At 42.1% G+C, this 20,202-nt stretch overlaps 1 protein-coding gene across 1 annotated transcript in view; it reads right to left on the reverse strand.

The window, feature by feature from the left end:
* COL7A1 (collagen type VII alpha 1 chain) overlaps positions 1 to 20,202 on the reverse strand; it is a 102,021-nt gene that overhangs the window by 40,030 nt on the left and 41,789 nt on the right. Inside the window, exons 31-45 of the mRNA XM_056861735.1 lie at positions 19,024 to 19,116; positions 15,726 to 15,797; positions 15,375 to 15,410; positions 15,241 to 15,294; positions 10,192 to 10,260; positions 9,881 to 9,976; positions 9,308 to 9,334; positions 8,604 to 8,657; positions 7,826 to 7,888; positions 7,536 to 7,595; positions 5,915 to 5,950; positions 5,096 to 5,140; positions 3,468 to 3,503; positions 2,636 to 2,680; positions 1,002 to 1,037 (exon numbers count right to left, since the gene is read on the reverse strand). Coding sequence (XP_056717713.1) covers positions 1,002 to 1,037; positions 2,636 to 2,680; positions 3,468 to 3,503; positions 5,096 to 5,140; positions 5,915 to 5,950; positions 7,536 to 7,595; positions 7,826 to 7,888; positions 8,604 to 8,657; positions 9,308 to 9,334; positions 9,881 to 9,976; positions 10,192 to 10,260; positions 15,241 to 15,294; positions 15,375 to 15,410; positions 15,726 to 15,797; positions 19,024 to 19,116 — 822 coding nt within the window. The remainder of the gene's footprint in view (positions 1 to 1,001; positions 1,038 to 2,635; positions 2,681 to 3,467; positions 3,504 to 5,095; positions 5,141 to 5,914; positions 5,951 to 7,535; positions 7,596 to 7,825; positions 7,889 to 8,603; positions 8,658 to 9,307; positions 9,335 to 9,880; positions 9,977 to 10,191; positions 10,261 to 15,240; positions 15,295 to 15,374; positions 15,411 to 15,725; positions 15,798 to 19,023; positions 19,117 to 20,202) is intronic.

Here is a 20,202-nt window from a genome sequence, read left to right on the forward strand (position 1 = left end):
CAACTTCAGGCTTCACATGCCATTAGTGTGTGTGTGTGGCGGGGGGGGGGGGGAACCCAGCACCAAAGTCTAATTAGTTCAGAATTAATTAAGAATGAGTTACTCCTTCAAGTGTTTACATAATTATTGCATAGAAACAGTTAAATTCTTGATCTCAGGAAGTTCAAGAAACAAGAAAGACCTACTTCATTTAGCTTTGCCAGCTTTTTGACAGGAAGGACTAACCAGACTTTCAGGACCTTGTAGGTCAGGCCTGTGTAAGCCAAATACAGACCACTAGCCATATAGAGCAGTTCACTAGGGGCTTACTAAATCTACTGCCTGTCGGACATCAAAAGGGGAGGGGATGCTGTGATGTGTCTGGCAAGTCAAAAATATAGTTGGAAGGCTTCATTTGACTTAGTAGGCTACACATTGTGTATGCCTCCTATAGGCAAAGGAGATGCTCAGCGTGCTTACTTCTCTCAACAATGTTCAGCATGCCTGTAAGACAAAAGATGCTCCGCTCTGGGGAGTGAGGAGTGCTTTGCTTGTGGGACTTCTCCAAGGCTACCCTCCCAATTAGCTACAGGGGACTGGTAGAACTCTATCAATCTGCAGGTCCAAAGAACACAATGGTGTATGTAAATGAGCTTTGCCAGTTAGGAAAAAAGTTACCCAAACTAAAAGGTAGAGTTTTCCTCTGAAACACACACAGGGGCAGCTGGGTTGGTCTACCCAAGAGGTAATCCACAGCATGAAGGCTTTTTAGATGTACTCCAATGTGACTCAGGCCTGCAGGATTTGCATTGTGTTTTACAGTCAACATCTGTGTGTCTGCATGGTAATGAGGGTTACGCATGGTGATTGCAGTCAAGAGCAGCACAGGCACATGGTTGTTAAATACAACATTATTTCTGCATAAAGAGGAATGACTGCTCCAATTTTCAGTCCCGTCCAGCTACAACAACTCTGCATTGAAGGCACACTTTATATATGGAAGTACATCAGAAAGTACTTGCCCTTTGTCCTAGAAGACCAGGTGGACCTGGCAAGCCCTGTTCCAGAGGTCAAAAAGAGAGACATCCATTACAAACCTGGCGGTGTCCGCAAGTCTCATATTAGCATAAATAGAAGAACACAAACACTAACCAACTTTAAGACAGACTCTTCTTCTAAAAGCAACACCAAGGGAAAGCAGAGCCTTGGAACAATGCCAGGATTCAAGTAGGGCTGAACCATAACAGTGTTTTTAATTCTGTTTTCACTTGTATCATTAATTACCTGGTGCTTGCACAGGGGCAACCTTTACCTTTTCTTCCACTTGTATTATTGTCAAAAAGCACCTCCATGGTTTGATAACTACTCAACAGCCCCCATGAAATTTCATGTATTGTTTCTCCAAGTCCTAAACACTAATCATATCTTGGACAGAGCTGTGCAAAAGTCCACAAAGACTAATATATAAGGCTACAGGGAATTGTGTATTCCCAGAGCTAGCCCACAGGAAAACCTCTAAGCCTTGAAAGCAAGGGAACGTTACAAACTCTGAACTTATATGACTGAATTTAGCAATGGTTCCCAACCCAGTTGAACTAAAAGCAGAATCAATTTATTTGTTTACTATATTTACAGTCCCTCGTCAGATCTCAGAAGCTAAGCAGGGTCAGCCCTGGTTAGTATTTGGATGGGAGACCACCAAGGAATACAAGAGTTGCTGTGCAGAGGAAGGCACTGGCAAACTACCTCTGTTAGTCTCTTGCCATGAAAATCCCAAAAAGGGGTTGCCATAAGTCGGCTGCGACTTGACGGCACTTTACACACACACATATTTACAGTCCACCTTCCTTAGTTAGACTCTTCCACTTAATGTAAGCCTTTCCTGTAGTCGCAAAACTCAAAAACAGCCACATGATTGGTTTGGGGTTGCCTAGAGCCTTGGCATTGTTAAACATATAACTAAAGTGGCTCCTTTAGAGATGTGCTGAATTCATGATAAGGGCAAAATAAATAGAAAAAATGTTCAAGAAAGATTCAGAACGGAAAACCCAAAACTCTGTCAGATGGCTGTGAAGTGGCAGGGGAAAGATGCAACCTGAATCACTGAAATGGCAGGTAGAAGATGGTGAGGAACCGTCTCCATCCATGCCTAGAAACTCACCTGGAAGCAAAGTGACCGAGGGAGTAGAGGGGTAAGATTAGGGTTCGGCACCCTCTTCTCACCCTCCTCTGAGAAAAAGGTGTTTGAACCTTTATCTCACCCACTGTTTTCCCTCTGCTCCTTTACCTTGGACAGTTTGCTTCCAAGTGGGTTTCTAGCCACATGTATGTGTTCTCCCTCCATTATTTTTCAGTTATTCATCAGATATGTAGTTCTGGTCTTTGGCATGATATCTGAATGTTCAAATCCAGCCACGGTCAGGGAAGGTTCAGCATGTTCATCACCTCTTTTCCTTCCCTAATGCTTCACTATTCCTCAGCTCAAAATCAGCCTCTAAGCTACTAAACTTAAAAGGGGAACTGAGTGAGGCAAATTCTGCTGTTGCATGTAGCAAGGAATACTGCTATCATGGCCATCAGAAATTAGAGTTATTGGCTTCTGTCTAGATTCCGCAGAGTTATTACATATTGAGGTCAGGTAGCATCCCACACTCACATCTCTGCCAGGCGGACCAGAGCGGCCTGATGGTCCTTGCTCTCCCTAAAAGAACAAGAAAGAAGATCAGTTTTAGTAGGACCAGGGTATGGTCCTCCACTCAATGTGCCCATTGAAAAAAATTACATAGCACCTCCTCATTGAAATTCTCAAGGTGGTTCTCATTTAGATTATTTACAGTGCAATGTTAAGCACAGTTACTGTGGACAAAGCCATTGATTTGAATGGCTTACAGGAGTGTAACTGCACATGATAGTACTATAATTTGTTCCCTTTCCATAAAAATGCTGAGGTGGTATGAATGACAACAGGAATCAATTTAAACTATACAGTATTAAAGTGCATTAAAATGCACCGGTAATATAATGAAGAGGGGAAATATTAAAAGCATAAGAAAATACAATCAGCAATTAAACAATTCCATAAACTTCAATAACAAACATAAGAGCAAATCAAATCGCTTGACTAGTAGAACAGATTTTATATGCATAAATAATACCATTCAGTGATAAAAGAGATTTTGCTAAATTAACAGGAATTAAAAGCAAAATAGAATAATTTTGTCAGTAGCGGGTGATCCAGGCAATGAAGCTCATATTCTCCACTGATGATAAAAACAACTCACAAAGGCACCTTGTCATCCAGTGTCCAATCTCAAAAAGAACTACAGACATGTGAGGATAGTTTTGGAACAGTCAGAACAAGTTTGTGAGGTAGGTTAGGCTGAGAGATACTAGGTATTTAATGAGTAGGAATTTGACCCTAAATCTCCATTGTCCAGTCTCAGTACTTGAACTACAACAACAAACAAGCTTAGTATGAATCAATGTACCTTCTCGCCTTCAGGGCCAGGGGATCCACGATCTCCCTACAAGGGAAAAAGAAACAAGAAAAAGTACATTTCATAGAGATAAGATATCTCGGTGCTTTGAATAAAATGCCCTCTGACACCAGCCAATACTCATTCTCCTTTGTGGGCCTGTTTCCTTGAGAGAAGGCTGGGTTATGGGTTTTGCTTCCAAGGTCACACTGCAACAATTCCCAGCTGAGCATAAACTTATTTCCAGTGCACATCCTCGAGAACCCTTAATTTTAATCCAACATTTCTGTTTTGAAAATGGATGTGAAGTCTGAATCCTAAGGAAAACATTAGCAACTCAGAGACACAGCCATCACTTAAGTTACTAGTGTACCATCAACAAATAGAAAACAGGAGCTTGGAAACTTGCAATCATGAGTAACTACTGCCATTATAACTACTTTGGTCTATGAGAAATGTGTGTGTGTGTGCGCGCGCGTGCCATCAAGTTGCAGCTGACTCAAAGGTGACCCCTTATGGGGTTTTCAAGGCAACAGACTAATGGAGATGGTTTTGCCAGTGCCTTCCTCTGCACAGCAACCCTGGTATTCCTTGGTGGTCTCCCATCCAAATACTAACCAGGGCTGACCCTGCTTAGCTTCCGAGATCTGATGAGACTGGGCTATACCATACCGCCTTCCCTCCCATAAGGTACACCACAGAAACAATCAACAAAATTGAATTACTAGTAGTGTTATATGGCTAATGGTATTAACTTCTGTTGCAAAGCAATGAACAGTATCTGCAGTAACAGCACCTCCATACATGATGAACAAGAAAACAAATAATGGCCTTTTATGCAGGGACGTTTCCCCATGGTCATCCCAGCCGACTGCTTTGGGGCTTCCTTTTGATAATGCATGCCTTTTCTGCCCGACTCGCTCTGACCATGTATTTTGCCCACATATTCCAGATTCTGGCTAAACAGCATCTGTAAAACATGGGCAAAACGTGGGGGGAGAGCGAGGCAACCTCTGATGGGTGGAAAAGGTATGCATAATCAAAAGGAAGCTCCAAAGCAGTCGGCTGGGGTGACCGCGGGGAAACTTCCCTGCATAAAAGGCCAATAGTACCTCCATGAGACCTTCCTTTTCAAGAAAAGCCTAGTCTGGATTTCTCTCTTTTCTATGTTGCACCTTCATTCATGATCCCTAGAGATCCCATACCAAACTTTGCATTTTATCTGAACCCCATATATCTTTTATGTAGAGGAGTGCAGAATTACTAATAGCAGTCAGGCCATTTCCCAGAAGCTCCCTGAAGATGATTACTTCCAGAATAGGTCGGTCTTTGGGCCGACTCATACATGCACATGACTGCAGCATTGTGATGACATACATGTGAGAATTGGGCAACACCGAGGAAACTTCACAGACAGAGCTTTCATATCACACGGAAAAATATGCAGTTCTCATATTTAGTCATCAAGTGCTGTACATTAAGGAGAAGAGACCTCAACTGATGTATATGCATGTGTGAAACAACTCTTGATTTAGTAAGCTGGGCCTAAGAAGTGTGCCTGTTATCTTCTGTATCTAAGAGGAAAGCTTGGCTCGACAAGAATCTGCATAATATAATAGCGACCTGCTCCAGTCTCTCACCTTCTCTCCTGATGGTCCAACCTCACCAGGCTGCCCACGGTCTCCCTGTCACAAAAAGAATAGATGTGTCAGCAGAATGAAATGATCCAAATGACTCGCCAAGAGTACCTGTAGATGGAAAAGCTCATTACAAGATGACCACAGGACTTCTCACCTCTACTATAATACTGAGTAATTGAGCCATAATAACCTATGAAGGAAAAGCGGCCCTGTATATCAAATAACTACAGTGGGCCTATTTTAGCTAACTTCCCATTATGGATGACAGTGGAAGGAAAAACACAATGAATACAGGTGCTGAATGCTAACAGGCAGGACATTCATGAGAAATAGACTACACCATGTAGCACAGGATCTCTATCTAGTGCAGAATTTGGTGCTATGGAGAAATTCCTAAAGATTTCCTTCTTATTTGAAAAATAACTGTTTTCATCATGGTTTCTTGGAACAATGAAGAATTGCATGTCTGGAGCCCAATGGTGAAAAGGGACACAGACAGATTTAAAGTGCTTGCAAACCATTATGGAATACTAGAAAAACATTTCACCCTCATTTATCAGTAAGATTAGAGACCAGTTATGCCATCAAATAAGTTCAGGAAAAAACAGCCCCATTTATTATCTAGCAATGTCTACCACAAACTTCAGAAAGCAAAATATACAGAATTTTCGCAACTGGAGTAAACTAGGAAAAGTAATACAGAACCTCACAGCAGCCATTGGAAATACAATGAAGGAATCCTGATTTCCAGGTGAGATCCTAATTTCTAAGCTTCACTGTAGCAGAGTGCTTCAAATTTGAAGCTTCATCAGTACCCACCTTGCTTCCTTGTTCACCTTGAGGTCCTCTAGGGCCCTAAAATAAGAACATTTTCATTTCAGTGAGAAGTTTGCTACGGTTTCCTTGAAATTTATCAACAAAATTCGTGATCACTTCTCCAGGTAATCACCAAGGCTAGAATAATGAGCAAGAAAGTCAAGATTATGAAGATAAAAAACTAAGATAATCATTAATTAGCACTCTATATTATTACATATTGCTTATATATATGCCTACTACTGAGATATTTTTTCCTTTTGATGGGCATAAATATGTTTACTGTTTTATTTGTAAAGGAGAATATGGCTTGTTTCCTTCTATATCAATTGTAATAATCTCAACTTTTATTATGGTCCGTACATGTTCTGTTTTTATTATTATAAAATAAAAAATAAAAAAGATTTTGAAGATAATTAGAGGCGCAAATTAGAAATGGTAATGAGTATTACGTGCAGAGAGCCAGCATGGTGTAGTGGTAAAGAGTGGTGGACTCTGATCTAGAGAACCATGTTTGGTTCCCCACTCCTCCACATGAGCGGTGGATGCTAATCTGGTGAACCAGGTGGGTTTCCCCACTCCTACACATGAAGCCAGCTGGGTGACCTTGGGCTAGCTACACTCTCTTAGAGCTCTCTCAGCCCTACCTACCTCACGGGGTGTCTGTTGTGGGGAGGGGAAGGTGATTGTAAGCCGGGTTGATTCTTCCTTAAGTGTTAGAGAAAGTCAGCATATAAAAACCAACTCTTCTTCTTCTTTTGCCAAGCACAGGAGACAGAGGTACTGACAGCAAATAATCAAAGAAATCTGCCTCTGCAAACATAGCTGTACTGGGAAAAACATATAGAAAGAAAACCTAAAGACAATGTCCAAAAAGAAAATGACTAACTGCTGAGGGTTGCTTTGCCTAAAGCTGAGAGAAGTAGAGAGTAAAAAGCCAAAGCAACTGAGGTAATTTCCTTGGAGTATAAATGTGGCGATACTAACAGAGTAACAATCAGATGATAAGTGAGTGGGAAGGCACTTGCCCCTCCCCTTGCAGCAAGCTCAGTGGCATGATATCCTATGGAAAGGAGGGTTTTGTGTTTTGAATTTGGCATTTAGAAATTTTCCAAGCTGTTCTGCATTGATGCAAACCCCACATGTGGGACATGAGTAGAGAGTTCCAATTTACACAAGCTCTCATAACAGTCATGCATCTTCAAGAAGATTGGGACTAAAACAATACTAAACTGTTATTCCCGGGCTAATCTCCAGGCTTTCTTTTTCCATTCTGAGCCTAGAATCGGGAGGGGGAGGTCTCTTTTTGTAAGAAGGAGATGGTGACCCTTGTAGTTACTCAGAAAGAGTGGCTAAAAAGCGGCAGGGAAATCTCCTTCCGTGGCAGGGAATATGCAGCTGCACCAGCTGAACAGCCCTTTGAACAGACCTTCCTCTTTGCTAGTGCAAATTAGGAATTGCCTGACTGATTTAAAGACTCCAGACACTGGAGAAAACAGCTTAGAATGAATAGTTTGTTGTTTGTATAAGGTTACCCCAATAGCAGACAAAAGAACTGGCTTGGATTTCACAGACTCTGTCATTAATCTTCAGCTCATCTCACACTAGGAGAAGGTAGACTCACCCGATCTCCAGGGTCTCCTGGGCGGCCAGGTGGTCCAGGAAAACCTTCTTCTCCATCCCCCTGTAGGCACAAAGCAAATTAGAGGATGCCTATAAAAAAGCAAAGCCAGAGAGAGAAAACAAACAAACCTGGAGTAAGCTGCAGGATACAACACCTGCACCACTACCTACTGCCCAAACTCATTTGTGTCTGACCAGTCTTGGTTCATGGGCTCCACAGAAATGTCTATGTAGAAATGAAGCAGTACAGCAAGCTCCCACTTGACTTCCATAAGCAGACTTTTTTCTTACTTTGTCTCCCTTCTGTCCTGAAAGCCCAGGAGGTCCTCTGGGTCCAGGATCACCAGGTGTACCCTGGAGAGCAAAAGACAGATGACAGAACCAGATTTAGACCAATTATAATTTTTCAGAATTTACACCACATGTGGCACATTTTCATGTTTGGCAAAAATGTAGGCTAACCATCTGCCCCTTCCATCCCAGTATCATCACCTTTGACAACTTTTACCATTCACTAATTGGTCAGAATTCCTAGACATGACCCGTACCTCTATATGGGTGAAGGTAATGTCTGGGAGTACTGACCAATTAGCGAATGATTTGATGTGACGAAGGAGCTATGACTGATGAAAGCTTAGACCCCCAAAATCATGTTTGTCTTTCAGGTGCTACTAGACTCAAATCTAGCTCTTCTACTGCAGACCAACATAGTAAAAGGTAAAGATAGTCCCCTGTGCAAGCACCGGGTCATTCCTGACCCATGAGGTGATGTCACATCCCAACGTTTACTAGGCAGACTATGTTTATGGGGTGGTTTGCTATTGCCTTCCCCAGTCGTCTACACTTTACCCCCAGCAAGCTGGGTACTCATTTTACCGACCTCGGAAGGATGGAAGGCTGAGTCAACCTTGAGCCGGAGCTACCCTCTAAAACTACCCTCACATCTATGTGTTTCTCATCCATCCCATTGTTTCTCAAGTAGTGTCAAGCGCCCATCTTCAGTTGCTGCCTTTCCCTATATACCCTTCTGTAGTCTTCCTAGCCAAAGCATGGTAAAGGATATACTTACAGGTAGGCCGGGTTCTCCTGCAAGCACTGTTCCATCACCATGTCCAGGAGGACCCTAGAAAGATGGCCAAAGTGAGCTCTGAACCTTGATGAAATCCCAACCACAACTCTTGAACAGCATAGCATATCCTAGAAGCAGAAAGCATGTTCTGCAAACCAGTAGGAAGAACAGAGACGGCTGCTATGATCAGAGCAAGAGAGAATGGCCACCTCACTGAAAGCCTTCCAGAGATTGGTTAAAACAAGTCTTTTCTGTTAAGCTAAAACCCTCTCCCAAATTTTGGATTGATTTGTTTTAAGGTTTTAAGATTTTAATTTCAAATTCTTCTGAGGCTTTAGTGGGTTTTGGATTCTTGTTGCTTGGCACTATTGTGGGTTCATAACTGGTTTAGAAGGGCTTTTTTGGTTTTATGTGATTATTTATTGGTTTAATATTATTTACTTATTGTAAACTGCCCTAAGAGCTTTGAAAGCGGAAGGGGATGGTGTATATTTTATAAATACATTCTCATTGGCAGACCTCTTTTGACTATTAATGAGCTGGGAATCATTAGGATTCTCTCTCAGCACAACAGCATGGTGAAGACAACCTTCAGATTTCTTCCAGACCTACACTTTGATTAATCTGCACCCAGACACTTCTTTCAGGATACAGTGTGCCATGAGCAAGGGCAGAACAGGCAGAGGAAAAGAAGGATCACTTACTCGCTCACCTCGGTCGCCCTTGTCTCCCTACAAGAAAAAACACCACGTATGTAAACATTTCACACAGTACATCTCGGTGCCCCTCTCAGCTAAACATAGAAAGTACAGCACAATAGGCATTTACAGGAGTGTGATACATGAACAGCACAAACAAGCATAGAGTTCAACGAGATCTGAACACACTGGAAAAGTGGGCAGATGTGAACGGATTGCAATTCAACAAGGATAAGTGCCGAGTTCTATTAATATTAATGAGTTTGGGGTAGGTATGCAAGTGTTTTCATTCTCTCTACGTGTGCACACAGAAGCATATATGTATATAAGTGCTGTCAAGTCACAACAAACATATGGTGACCCCTGCAAGGGGCTTTCAAGGCAAGTGAGAAGCAGAGGTTTGCCATTGCCTTCCTCTGCAGAACCTTCCTTGGTGGTCTCTCATCCAAGATGGGACTATACCATGCCACCTTCCCTCTCAGAGAAGCATATGGGGCTTTGTAAACTTGCCTATGGAGAGGGTACTATAAGAAGTGCGACTGCTGAAGCAGAACACAATCTGAAGTAGAGAAAGCATACCTTAACAAATTCGCCAGGAGGTCCTGCTAGTCCAGGAGGTCCGGGAGAACCGACTGGTCCCCTGGGTCCAGGACTTCCAGTGGTTCCAGGGTTTCCCTTGAGACAGAAACACATATTCAAGGATGTGCATAGCAAAGGGGTCTATTTAACAGGTATCGTGAAGATTTTGTTAAGCCAGTGGTCCAAGTAAGCACTGAAATTTCAAAGAGGGAGAGCAGCAATGCTGAAATGGCAATATGATGCAATACGAATAAGATATATATGTCCTTCCCACCCCACTACAGATTTCTTGTTTGTATGATGCTACATACCGGACTGCCAGGCTCTCCCTTCCGGCCAGGAAGCCCACCTTCTCCATCTACAACCACTCCAGGCTCCCCCTGCCCAAAACAAAAGGCCAGAGGTCAAAGATGTACAGTAGAGGTCAGAAATGAAATGCAAACCTGTGTTAGTTTTTCCTGAGACGAGGGCTAACTCTGCCCTCCAGTGCTGTTGTGAAGAATTACCACACAGGAAGGTTTTGGAGCAACCTGGTTAAACGTGATCCAGACCCAATTCATTCTACAACACATCTCGTATTCTATTCGAAAACTCTACAAACAACAGACAGACCTCAGGCCTTTCCACCATGGTCTGAAACGTCTTTGTTTTCCTCTCCCCTCTTTTTGGGTGGTGGTGGTTGTACTGAACATCCAGACAAACGAAGACCTCAGGAGAACTTGAGGTAGGGGCCATGGCTGAGTTATGGAGGAAGAGCATCTGCTTGGCATGCAGAAGGACCCCTTTTCACTTTGATCTGAATGTGCTGAATTCAAAAATGTAGTTTACCAAGCTCCATTTTTCATTTTCATTATAGCAGGCAAATTTCTCAAAAGAACAACGCTGCGGATATTTTGGGGTGAAAAATCGGTAACATCATTTTTCTACTTATTTTTAATGTTCCTGCTATAAAAATGCTATTTTCTGAGCTTGGCTTTGTCATTCTTGTACTGTGAGATAAAAAAAGCAAGAATAAACTCGCATCTGAAACTGTTATATTTCTTCACAATGGACTAAATCTGCAAAATTAACACCTAGTGTTCAGTGGAACACAACAAAATGCTTTTATACAGCTTAGCAATTCATTTTAAAGCTTAACAATTGATTTTAAAACTTAACAAGTTGCATCATGAGATTTGTTGCTTCATATTTTCATATCTTTCACCACCAAAACAGCTGAAATAAATGAATGTCTTTAATATTATAAATTAAGTGAACACTTGCATTAGTTCTGCATATGTATGCTGTGATGCACGGCAGTTTCCCTTTCTTACTACCTATGGCTTGACCTGTATCCAGCAAAGCATCCACACACCAGCAATAGGTGCTGGAGTGAGTGACGTGAGCTTTGGAACAAGTTTTCGACAACATTATGTTCAACCCATTTTCTCTGGGGCAGGTAAGTTTGGTGGTGGTGGTGGAAAGTGCCAACAAGTGACAGCTGACTTATGGAGACACCTTAGGGTTTTCAAGCCAAGAGATGTTTGGAGGCAATTTGCCATTGCCTGCCTCTGCATGGGCTGAGAGAGTTCTGAGAGAACTGTGACTTGCCCAAGATCACCCAGCAGGCTTCATGTGGAGGAGTGGGGAATCGAGCCTGGTTCTTCAGATTAGAGTCTGCTACTACACCATGCTGGTAAATTTGGAAACTTACAAACTGCTTGCCTCCAATTTGAGAATGAGCTAGCTTTATGCAGAACCTGAGTGCATCGTTTGTAGAAAGCAATGTTTCAGGTAACCAACATTTGTCAAACAAAAACAATGTCTTATCACTGCTACTTTCATTAGGAAAATTGTACATCTTGCAGACAAATTTCTCCACTGACCTGTACACAAAAGACAACCTTTTCCTAGATTTTTAAGCAGACCGGGATATGAACAAAATGTTTTCCAAGCTCTTTTCTCGCCACACACAACAACAGTGTGGGCATTACAGCACATACAGTGAAATTCTTGTTATCAGCTGACTCATGATTGACTACCAGTGCACATTGGAAGACTTCATTTGAATAATCTTCTATTAATCCTCCAGAAACCATCATGGTCTTGTTCTCCGGTACCTGGAAAACGAGTTCTTCAGAATGGAAAGAAGCAAGGGCATCCTTTTTGTTTGGGACAGCCATGAAATCTGGCCAGTTGTTTAAAAGTAGAACAAATCTCCAAGCTGGCTTAAGTCCTTTTGAATCTTGCCCTTTCTTTGACAGATTCTGACCTGTACCAGCCAAATGTAACACCAGTCCTGATGAAATGGCATCTACTGTGAAAAACAAATTTCACAAATTTGTCAGGCAGGTTACCAACAGTGCCACAACCACAGGATTTCCCTTCAACCAACATAAATGCTTGGCCATCAATTAAAAGACGTGAAGTACTTTCAAGTGTCACTTGAGGAAGATAAAAGATACTCTTGTCAGGGTACCTCCAAGGACTGATTTGTTTCCTGCTCTAAGGTTTCCATTAAGTTCTGTGAATGTAATTGGCACTACACATGCTGCAATATTTTTGGGAGTTGAACACATGAAGCTGCCCTGTACGGAATCAGACCATCAGCAATCAAGGTCAGTACAGTCTACACATACTGGCAGCGGCTCTCTAGGGTTTCAGGCAGGTCTTTCATATTACCTGCTAGTTGGTCCTTCAACTGGATATGCCAGGGATTGAACCTAGAACCATCTGCATGCCAAGCAGCCCCTCCACAGTTCTACTACTCTTCCAGCTTCAGAAGCCATGATTGAGTGATGCAAGATGTTTTGACTGGCTTTTTCTGTCAACCTCCATGTCTTCTGTTTCTGAGATGCAAATATCTTTACCTTCTTCAATGGATCATTAAATTTTATTTGCGAAGTTCCCTCCACTGGCACCATGAATCTTTCTCAAACAAAAGCAATCAACTGCTTCTGACCCAGGTATTCAGTGCTGAACAAAGAATCTTGTATTCTCTGACAACCACTGTGGGTAGGGTTGCCAATTGCCCAGTGGTGGTGGGTAAACTACCGCCCATCCACCGGGCTGCCCGCCGGCCAGCTGAGGGCCAGCAGGCACTGTGGGCACATGCGCACAGACACGGCGCACAAGTCACTTTTGGGTAAACCCGAAAGTGAGGCGGACGCTCTAGCACCCTCAGCTAAAACTCTATGGAAACCATAGAGTTTTGGCCGGGATCACTAGAGCGTCCCCGTCACTTCCGGGTTAAACCAAAAGTGACGTAGGCACATCATGCGCGGGTGTGCCGTGCCAGACGCGCACGCGCATCGCGTGCTAACGACACGGCCCCATGAAGCTCCCACCGGTGGAGCTGTGGGGCCTGGCAAGCCTAACTGTGGGTATTGGCATGAAGAGTTGCAATGGATGAGACAGAAGACAAATACATGGAATTGTTCCAAAGTCTAGAGAACTTTACATTCATCACAACGATCTTGCTGTTTTTCTTGAAGGAGATGATTCATTGAGTTATAGTTTCATTATTATAGTTTCAGAACAGTACCCGTGTTGCTTTGCGGTAGAAGAGCTAGATTTGAGTCCAGTAGCACCATAGAGACCAACAAGATCTTCAGGGTATATGCTTTTGAGAGTCAAAGTTTATACCCCAAAGATCTTGCTGGAGCTACTGCATTTGGTTATTATGTCTGTGCAAACACTGCCCTAGTTTGGGCTGCAATGTTGACTGAATGAAAGGGTCCACCTACTGAGTGCTAAATCTGTATTTTGTGATTGCTACAATTCCTCCACTCATTCCTGTGGCATTCATCCATTCCTGACCATAATCAGGATCCACCTGCTCAAACCTTTCATCTGAGTCTTTAGCAAACAAGCTGCCCTACTGGAACTGATGAAGAAGCTGAAGCTTTTGTGCAAGATATAGGACTACATCTGACATAGTTTGTATGATCATATCTGTGCAAAGATGACTTCTTCTGGATGCATGCAGATTCAGATCCAAATGCCATTTCTCTGAGTCCCTATGAAGAGCAGAATGAATGAAAACATGTCCATATATTGTCACCAAAGTAAAAATTAGGATCGTTGGCTGTGCTGCTTTGTAAAAATGCTGCTGCTGCTACATCATGGGATTTAGTCATGGATAGAGTTTTGCTGTCCTCTATATAAGATTCTTCAGCATTAATATATACTGGCTGTGATCACTCTCCTGTACCTCAATATAGGTCAAGAGTTGTGGCACAGCAATTACCACAGGTCACAAATGACCACAGGGCATTTGTGAGCACAAGTTCCTTTGACCTAGTCCTTTCCTGCCATTACATTTTTAGCAGCGGTTTCAAAAAACAATTTGCTTTCTATCCACAATCCAGAGTCCTACATATACTGGCCTATTTCTTTCAAGAATTCCATAGAAGTATGGAGGTCCCACAAGCACAAGAAAATAAAGAGGACAAAGATGAATACATTTTGTGTATGTTAATTTACAGTCATCAATGCAACTCTGGAAGTGATACAAATTAAAGAGAAATACAATACAACTCAGTTTGCCATTCCTCCCTTTTTTCCCACTGTCAGGTGAATTAAATATGACATTATGAGCTTTGTAGAGGAAAAGCAGGATACAAACACAGTAACAATCCTTACAACGTCCTGTGGGAATGAATCCCATAAATTAAGCTTTTGCCATAATAAATGTGTTACTGTATCAGGTGCCATAGGGATCTGTTGTTTGTGTTGCAACGTATCTTCTGAAAATTCTTACTGTGCAGGAATCAGGAGAAGGAGGAGGTAAATAGACACTGGTCCCAATCTGGAGCAGATTAGCTTTTATTTGAGGTCAGATGCCTTTTTCACCCTAACTGCAACCCTGGGTTTCAAATAATATTTAATCTCCAATTAACTTATCTCTTCCCAAGTGTCTGGAAAACATAACTCCCAACTTCCATAGGACAACTCAATCCACTTGAGGTCTTCGGGTGAGAATTCAGCTTAGTGACCAGAAGACGTGGATTCAGCAAATTCAAATTATGGTAAAAAACCTGTTTACCAACTTTTCACTTCATAACTCAGCATGTTTCTGGAAAATTGTCTCAGACTATTTCATCTATCTATTGTTTAGCTCATGTTCTCAGTACACTGGATGACTGCAGCAATATAGGACTGGCAATGTTTCTTGAATAACTGCTTGGAGGAATTAGGGATGAGACAAAGTAGAATCTTCACAGATACTATAATCGGCTCCTCCTGTAGGCAGAACTACTTTAGCTCTTGGATGGATCTCCCACAGAAGTACTACTAATACTTCAAATGGCTTTTAATTACTATCATTGTTAGTATTACTCAAGTCTTACTTGAACTAAGCAGGGTATTTACCCACTTACCTGCTCACCTTTCTCTCCCTTTGGCCCAATGGGACCAATTAGGCCACGATCCCCCTGGTAGACAAAGGAAAGGATGAGTAAGTGGCTGCCTAGTTGGCAACTGGGGATCAATGAAAATCAAACTCTTTACTTACAGGGTTTCCCTTGAGACCAGGAAGGCCAGGGCCGCCCTGGGAAAACAACACAACAATTAACAGGCTTTCTCCCATAATGCTGAGGAACAGGGGGTGGCCAAAGCATAAGGACGCATAATATGCATGTTAGCTGTCAAAGTAGGGTAGCCTTAGCCACTTCTTTGTAAGACTTTGTAAGAACTTAGTGGACACAGCAACATGGAGGTACATGTCTTAGCTAAGGATGGACCCTTTTAGTCTGGATTTACATTGATGGATTAACTCTATGGATAGCAAAGCACCATGGGAAATGGGAATGCCACTGCATGCAGTCATTGATTACAAGATGAGAAGGAAAAAAATGCTACTTACTGGTTGACCAGGAGAACCAGGGTTACCAGGACGGCCAGAACTCCCTGGTATGCCATCTGTTCCTGGAGATCCCTGGAAGAATAAGAGACATCAAGCACATGTGTATTTGTGAAGATACAACCATACATCTCCTGGGTTTCACATACCAGAATTTAAAAATGTGTGGATCCGCACATGAACGCACACATTAAGGTCAAAACCAAGCATAGGGTAGTGCAACAGAACACAGATCAAAAAAGGTTCTTTCAGGACTGGTTCACACATGCATGTTCACCACTCATATACTATCAATCATCAAATAACACATTGCATAGGTAAATAAATCACCATATTTTATCTGGCACAGCTAATATTTTTATATTACCCATGTTACCCAGGGTGAACTCTCTCTCTTCTCTCTCTCTCTCTCTCTCTCTCTCTCTCTCACACACACACACCTATCAATACATATAGAGAAAGAGAATGTAAACTCACAAATTTGGCTGAGAGTCATCAAGTGGTAAGAAAGCAGAACTGATGACAGATCATGTGATATATATGTATGAATGACTTAGACCTCAATTTGGATTTAGCAAGAAGTCAAGAAGAAAAAGAAGAAGAGTTGGTTTTTATATGCCGACTTTCTCTACCACTTAGGGAAGAACCAAACCAGCTTACAATCACTTTCCCTGCCCTTCCCCACAACAGACACCCTGTGAGGTAGGTGAGGCTGAGAGAGTGTGACTAGCCCAAGGTCACCCAGCTGTCTTCATATGTAGGAGTGGGGAAATAAATACAGTTCACCTGATTAGCCTCTGCCGCTCATGTGGAGGAGTGGGGAATCAAACCTGGCTCTCCAGATTTGACTCCACTGCTCCAAACCACAGCACTTAACCACTATACCACGCTGGCTCTCTGAATATCACTGTGGGAGTGCCAAGCTGGAGAGGATTTGGAGAAAGATAACTGGCTTGGAATACACAGCACATAATAAAGGATTAAGGAAAAGACAGCAGTGATTTTGATACCTTGAAATGCCCACCATAAGGAAGAAAATAACTGATTTTAAGATCAATTGGGAAAGCAAAAACAGAGCAATCAATTCTAATTGCAGGTAGAGCACTGATATTAGCTAAAATTCCTAGTTACAAGGCCAGTTAGTCAAGGAGACATGTTATCCTGGAAAGCTTAGGGATCTTTTGTTTATTTTAGAAGAGGTAAGATGAACATCTGCTGTAGATAATTTAAGAACAGAAAGTTCTTCCATGGCAATGTACTGATCTGATTTGAGACCTCTATACTATTTATTTTTATTTGTTTTACAAAATTTATATCTCCCCCTTTATGCCCTCACAAGGGCCACCAAGGGAGCTAACAAATTAAAACATGCACAATACAATCACATTTTAAAACCATTAAAACCAACAAAAATACACACACACACTCATCATTAAAACAATTAAAAACAGAGCTAAAATACATATAAAGACATAAAAGCAACAATTAAAACATTGCTCAGGAAGGAGAGGTCTCTGGTCAGGAAGGAGGAATCACAGATGAAAAAAAAAAGACTTTACCAGCTGGATGAAGATGGCAACAGAAAGGGACAGACAAATCTCCATGGGGGGGAGAGAATTCCAGAGTTTTGGTGCCATGACTGAGAAGACACTCTTCTGGGTTACCACCCACCTAATTTCAGAAGGCAGGAGCATCCGAAGCAGGGCCTCCGAAGATGTCTGTAGTGGGTCAGGCAGATTCATAAGGAAGTAGGTGGTCCCTTCAGGTATGCTGGTCCCAAACCACATAGGGCTTTAAAGGTCAACACCAGCACCCTGAATTGTGCCCGGAAACAAACTGGGCCAAGAATGTAGTTATATGCTTCCTATTACACACTCCAGTCAAGCAGTGGCTGGACAAACGCTCGACAGGGATGATCTAGGCTGATCCTTCATTAAGCAGGGGGCTGAGCTAGATGGCCTGTATGGCCCCTTCCAACTCTATGAGTCTATGATTCAGTCAACATCCTAGCAGCAACATTCTGCATCAACTGAAGTTTCCAAATACTTCTCAAGGGCAGCTCTATGTACAGCACATAGCTCTAGGCTATGTTGATGAGGTGAATTCTATGTCTAAGCTCCTCCCTGACTGAATTTTTTTTCTTTAAAAAATGTCTGCATATAGAAAATTAGTATATCAGAGAGAAGACTGAGCTTCAACCTGCTCACTCTGATATCTAGTTGGGAATATTTTTCTATGGAGGGGCATCAAATGGTAAAGCCCACACTCAAGTTAACCACTTGAATTTGAACTAGGTTCAAGCATTATATGCTTGAGTCACCTAAATTGTTATTGACTTGTTTTTATTGTCACAATTTGTTTCTATTGACTCTCTTTTTGGTTTTGTTTGTTGTTTTAGCTGTGGGCAACCTGAAACAAACCTGAAGAGGCAGTATGCAAATTTTCTAAATAAAGTCAATAAAATAAATCCTCCACAAGGAGAAAAAAACTCATTCTTAGTTCCTCCTTTCAGAGAAAGACATTGAAAGGATTTGCAGGAAAAAGGGCAGGCAGCCATGAGTAATAACCACAATCCAAAATATTGCTCTGCTAATGAAACTTTGAAAAGTTGAAGGCAGCAGGAAAAGAGGAAGACCCAACATGAGATGGACTCCATCAAGGAAGCCCTCAGTCTCCAAGACCTTAGCAAGGCTATTTAGGAGGCAGTTCATAGGGTTGCCATAAGTCAGAAATGACTAGACGGCACTTCAACACACACACAAAAAAGCCTCAGTAAAGTGTTATAGTCTCATCCTAATCACAGTTACTCACAATGAAACTCCGGAGACTTCAAGAAGGTAAATTTAGGATTGCCATTTTACAAGAACAAATTTAGGAAGGTAGAGAGGATTATCTAATTTACTCTTGAATGAAAAGGGAAAACCTGCCACTCATTATCCAAAGACCAACCAATGAAATCCAAAGCACACTAGTTGCCACAAACAGAATCTCTGCAGAAGAACACCTATAGAACAGATGGTGTCTCATCTCAAGCAAGAGAGCTAAGCCACACATTATAGAGGGAAGCAGAAAGTTCACAGGATGCCTTCATTTTTCAGAAACAGGATCTCAATCAGTAGCAGCATTGTAGAGCTTAGCTCCCAAGGAAGGTAAAGTGATTCTCTAATCTGTGGTGTAAACTAGAATAGAGTCCTATGGGAAAAGAAGACTGGCTTCTGCACTTGCAGTGAAGCTCCAGGAAATTCAGTGCTCTGTTCTGTCCTCAGTAAATAACCTTGCATGAGATGCTGGAGATACCCACCCTGTCTCCCTTCACACCTGGCCTTTCAATGATATCACCTGGTGGGCCCCGGGGTCCCACTGGACCTGGAGAGCCTGGGATTCCACTGCGTCCCTGGAAAAAAAATAGAAGAATTATTTTGTTTTGTTTCTGGATCTCAAGATCAACTGCACTAATCCCAAAGGCAGATCAGCCTTTCTATATTCTTTATGTACATATACCCATTGGCTGATGCAACCTTCTGCAAACAGATAGAAGGGTAATTAACAGCAATGAGAAACTTTAAGGAGCAAATAAATGATTAGCATCCAATACATCACTTCAAGAGGCATCATTTCATTCTCCTTCTGATCAGATTAATGAGGCATCATATTAGTTTAGCAAACTTTTTCACAAAGAACTGAAACTTTGTTGGCACGGATATACTTTGGCTGTTATAATTTGTTACTGCTTATCTCACAAGAACTCTTAACATTTCCTCATCAGCCAGTCACTGGCATTCAGAGGGAGGTTTGTGGTGGGCTGCCTTACCGCCCTGTAAGTGCAAGGGGTACTTTCTCCCTAGCACACAGCTTCCAGCCCATTCAGGAAGCTGGCACAGAAAGTTGTTAATTGCTCCTCCTTTTCTAATACCTTGCCACTACACCAGGTGAGAATCAGTCCCCCACCCCTCTGGTGGTGTTGCCCGAGGTCAACAGCACGGGGAAATGTATTTCTTTAGTGTGCTGTGCGGCCAGGCAAATGAGTAAGGAAGTGTGCAGATGCTTTAGTTACAAAACTTTATTTCTACAAGGCACAAACGCAGGGTAGCTATAAGACAGGCTGTAGGTACATCTAGTAAAATAAAAATTACCATCTAGTAAAAATACCATCTACCATCTAGTAAAAATTACATCTAGTAAAATAAAAATTACCAACTAGGTAGTTACAATCCATGGAATGTCTGGTCTTTGTCAGATGCATGCCCCCACCCCTGGTGCACCTGAAAACATCGTCTAGCATAATTCCCCTCTATCATTCCACATTGTAAACGTATGCATGAGTGCACTGCCAGTTTCCCCAAAAGACAGACAGCCAAACACAAATGTGGGGGCTTATACAAATGATCCCTCTAAAAAGGATCAAAACAATGAAGTATTTCTCCAGGATCACACTGTTCTTGTATTCAGCACTTCTGGGCTCATGTGAAGTATTAGAAGC

The sequence above is a fragment of the Euleptes europaea genome, chromosome 1 (genome assembly GCF_029931775.1).
Source record: "Euleptes europaea isolate rEulEur1 chromosome 1, rEulEur1.hap1, whole genome shotgun sequence".
Lineage (NCBI taxonomy): Eukaryota > Metazoa > Chordata > Lepidosauria > Squamata > Sphaerodactylidae > Euleptes > Euleptes europaea.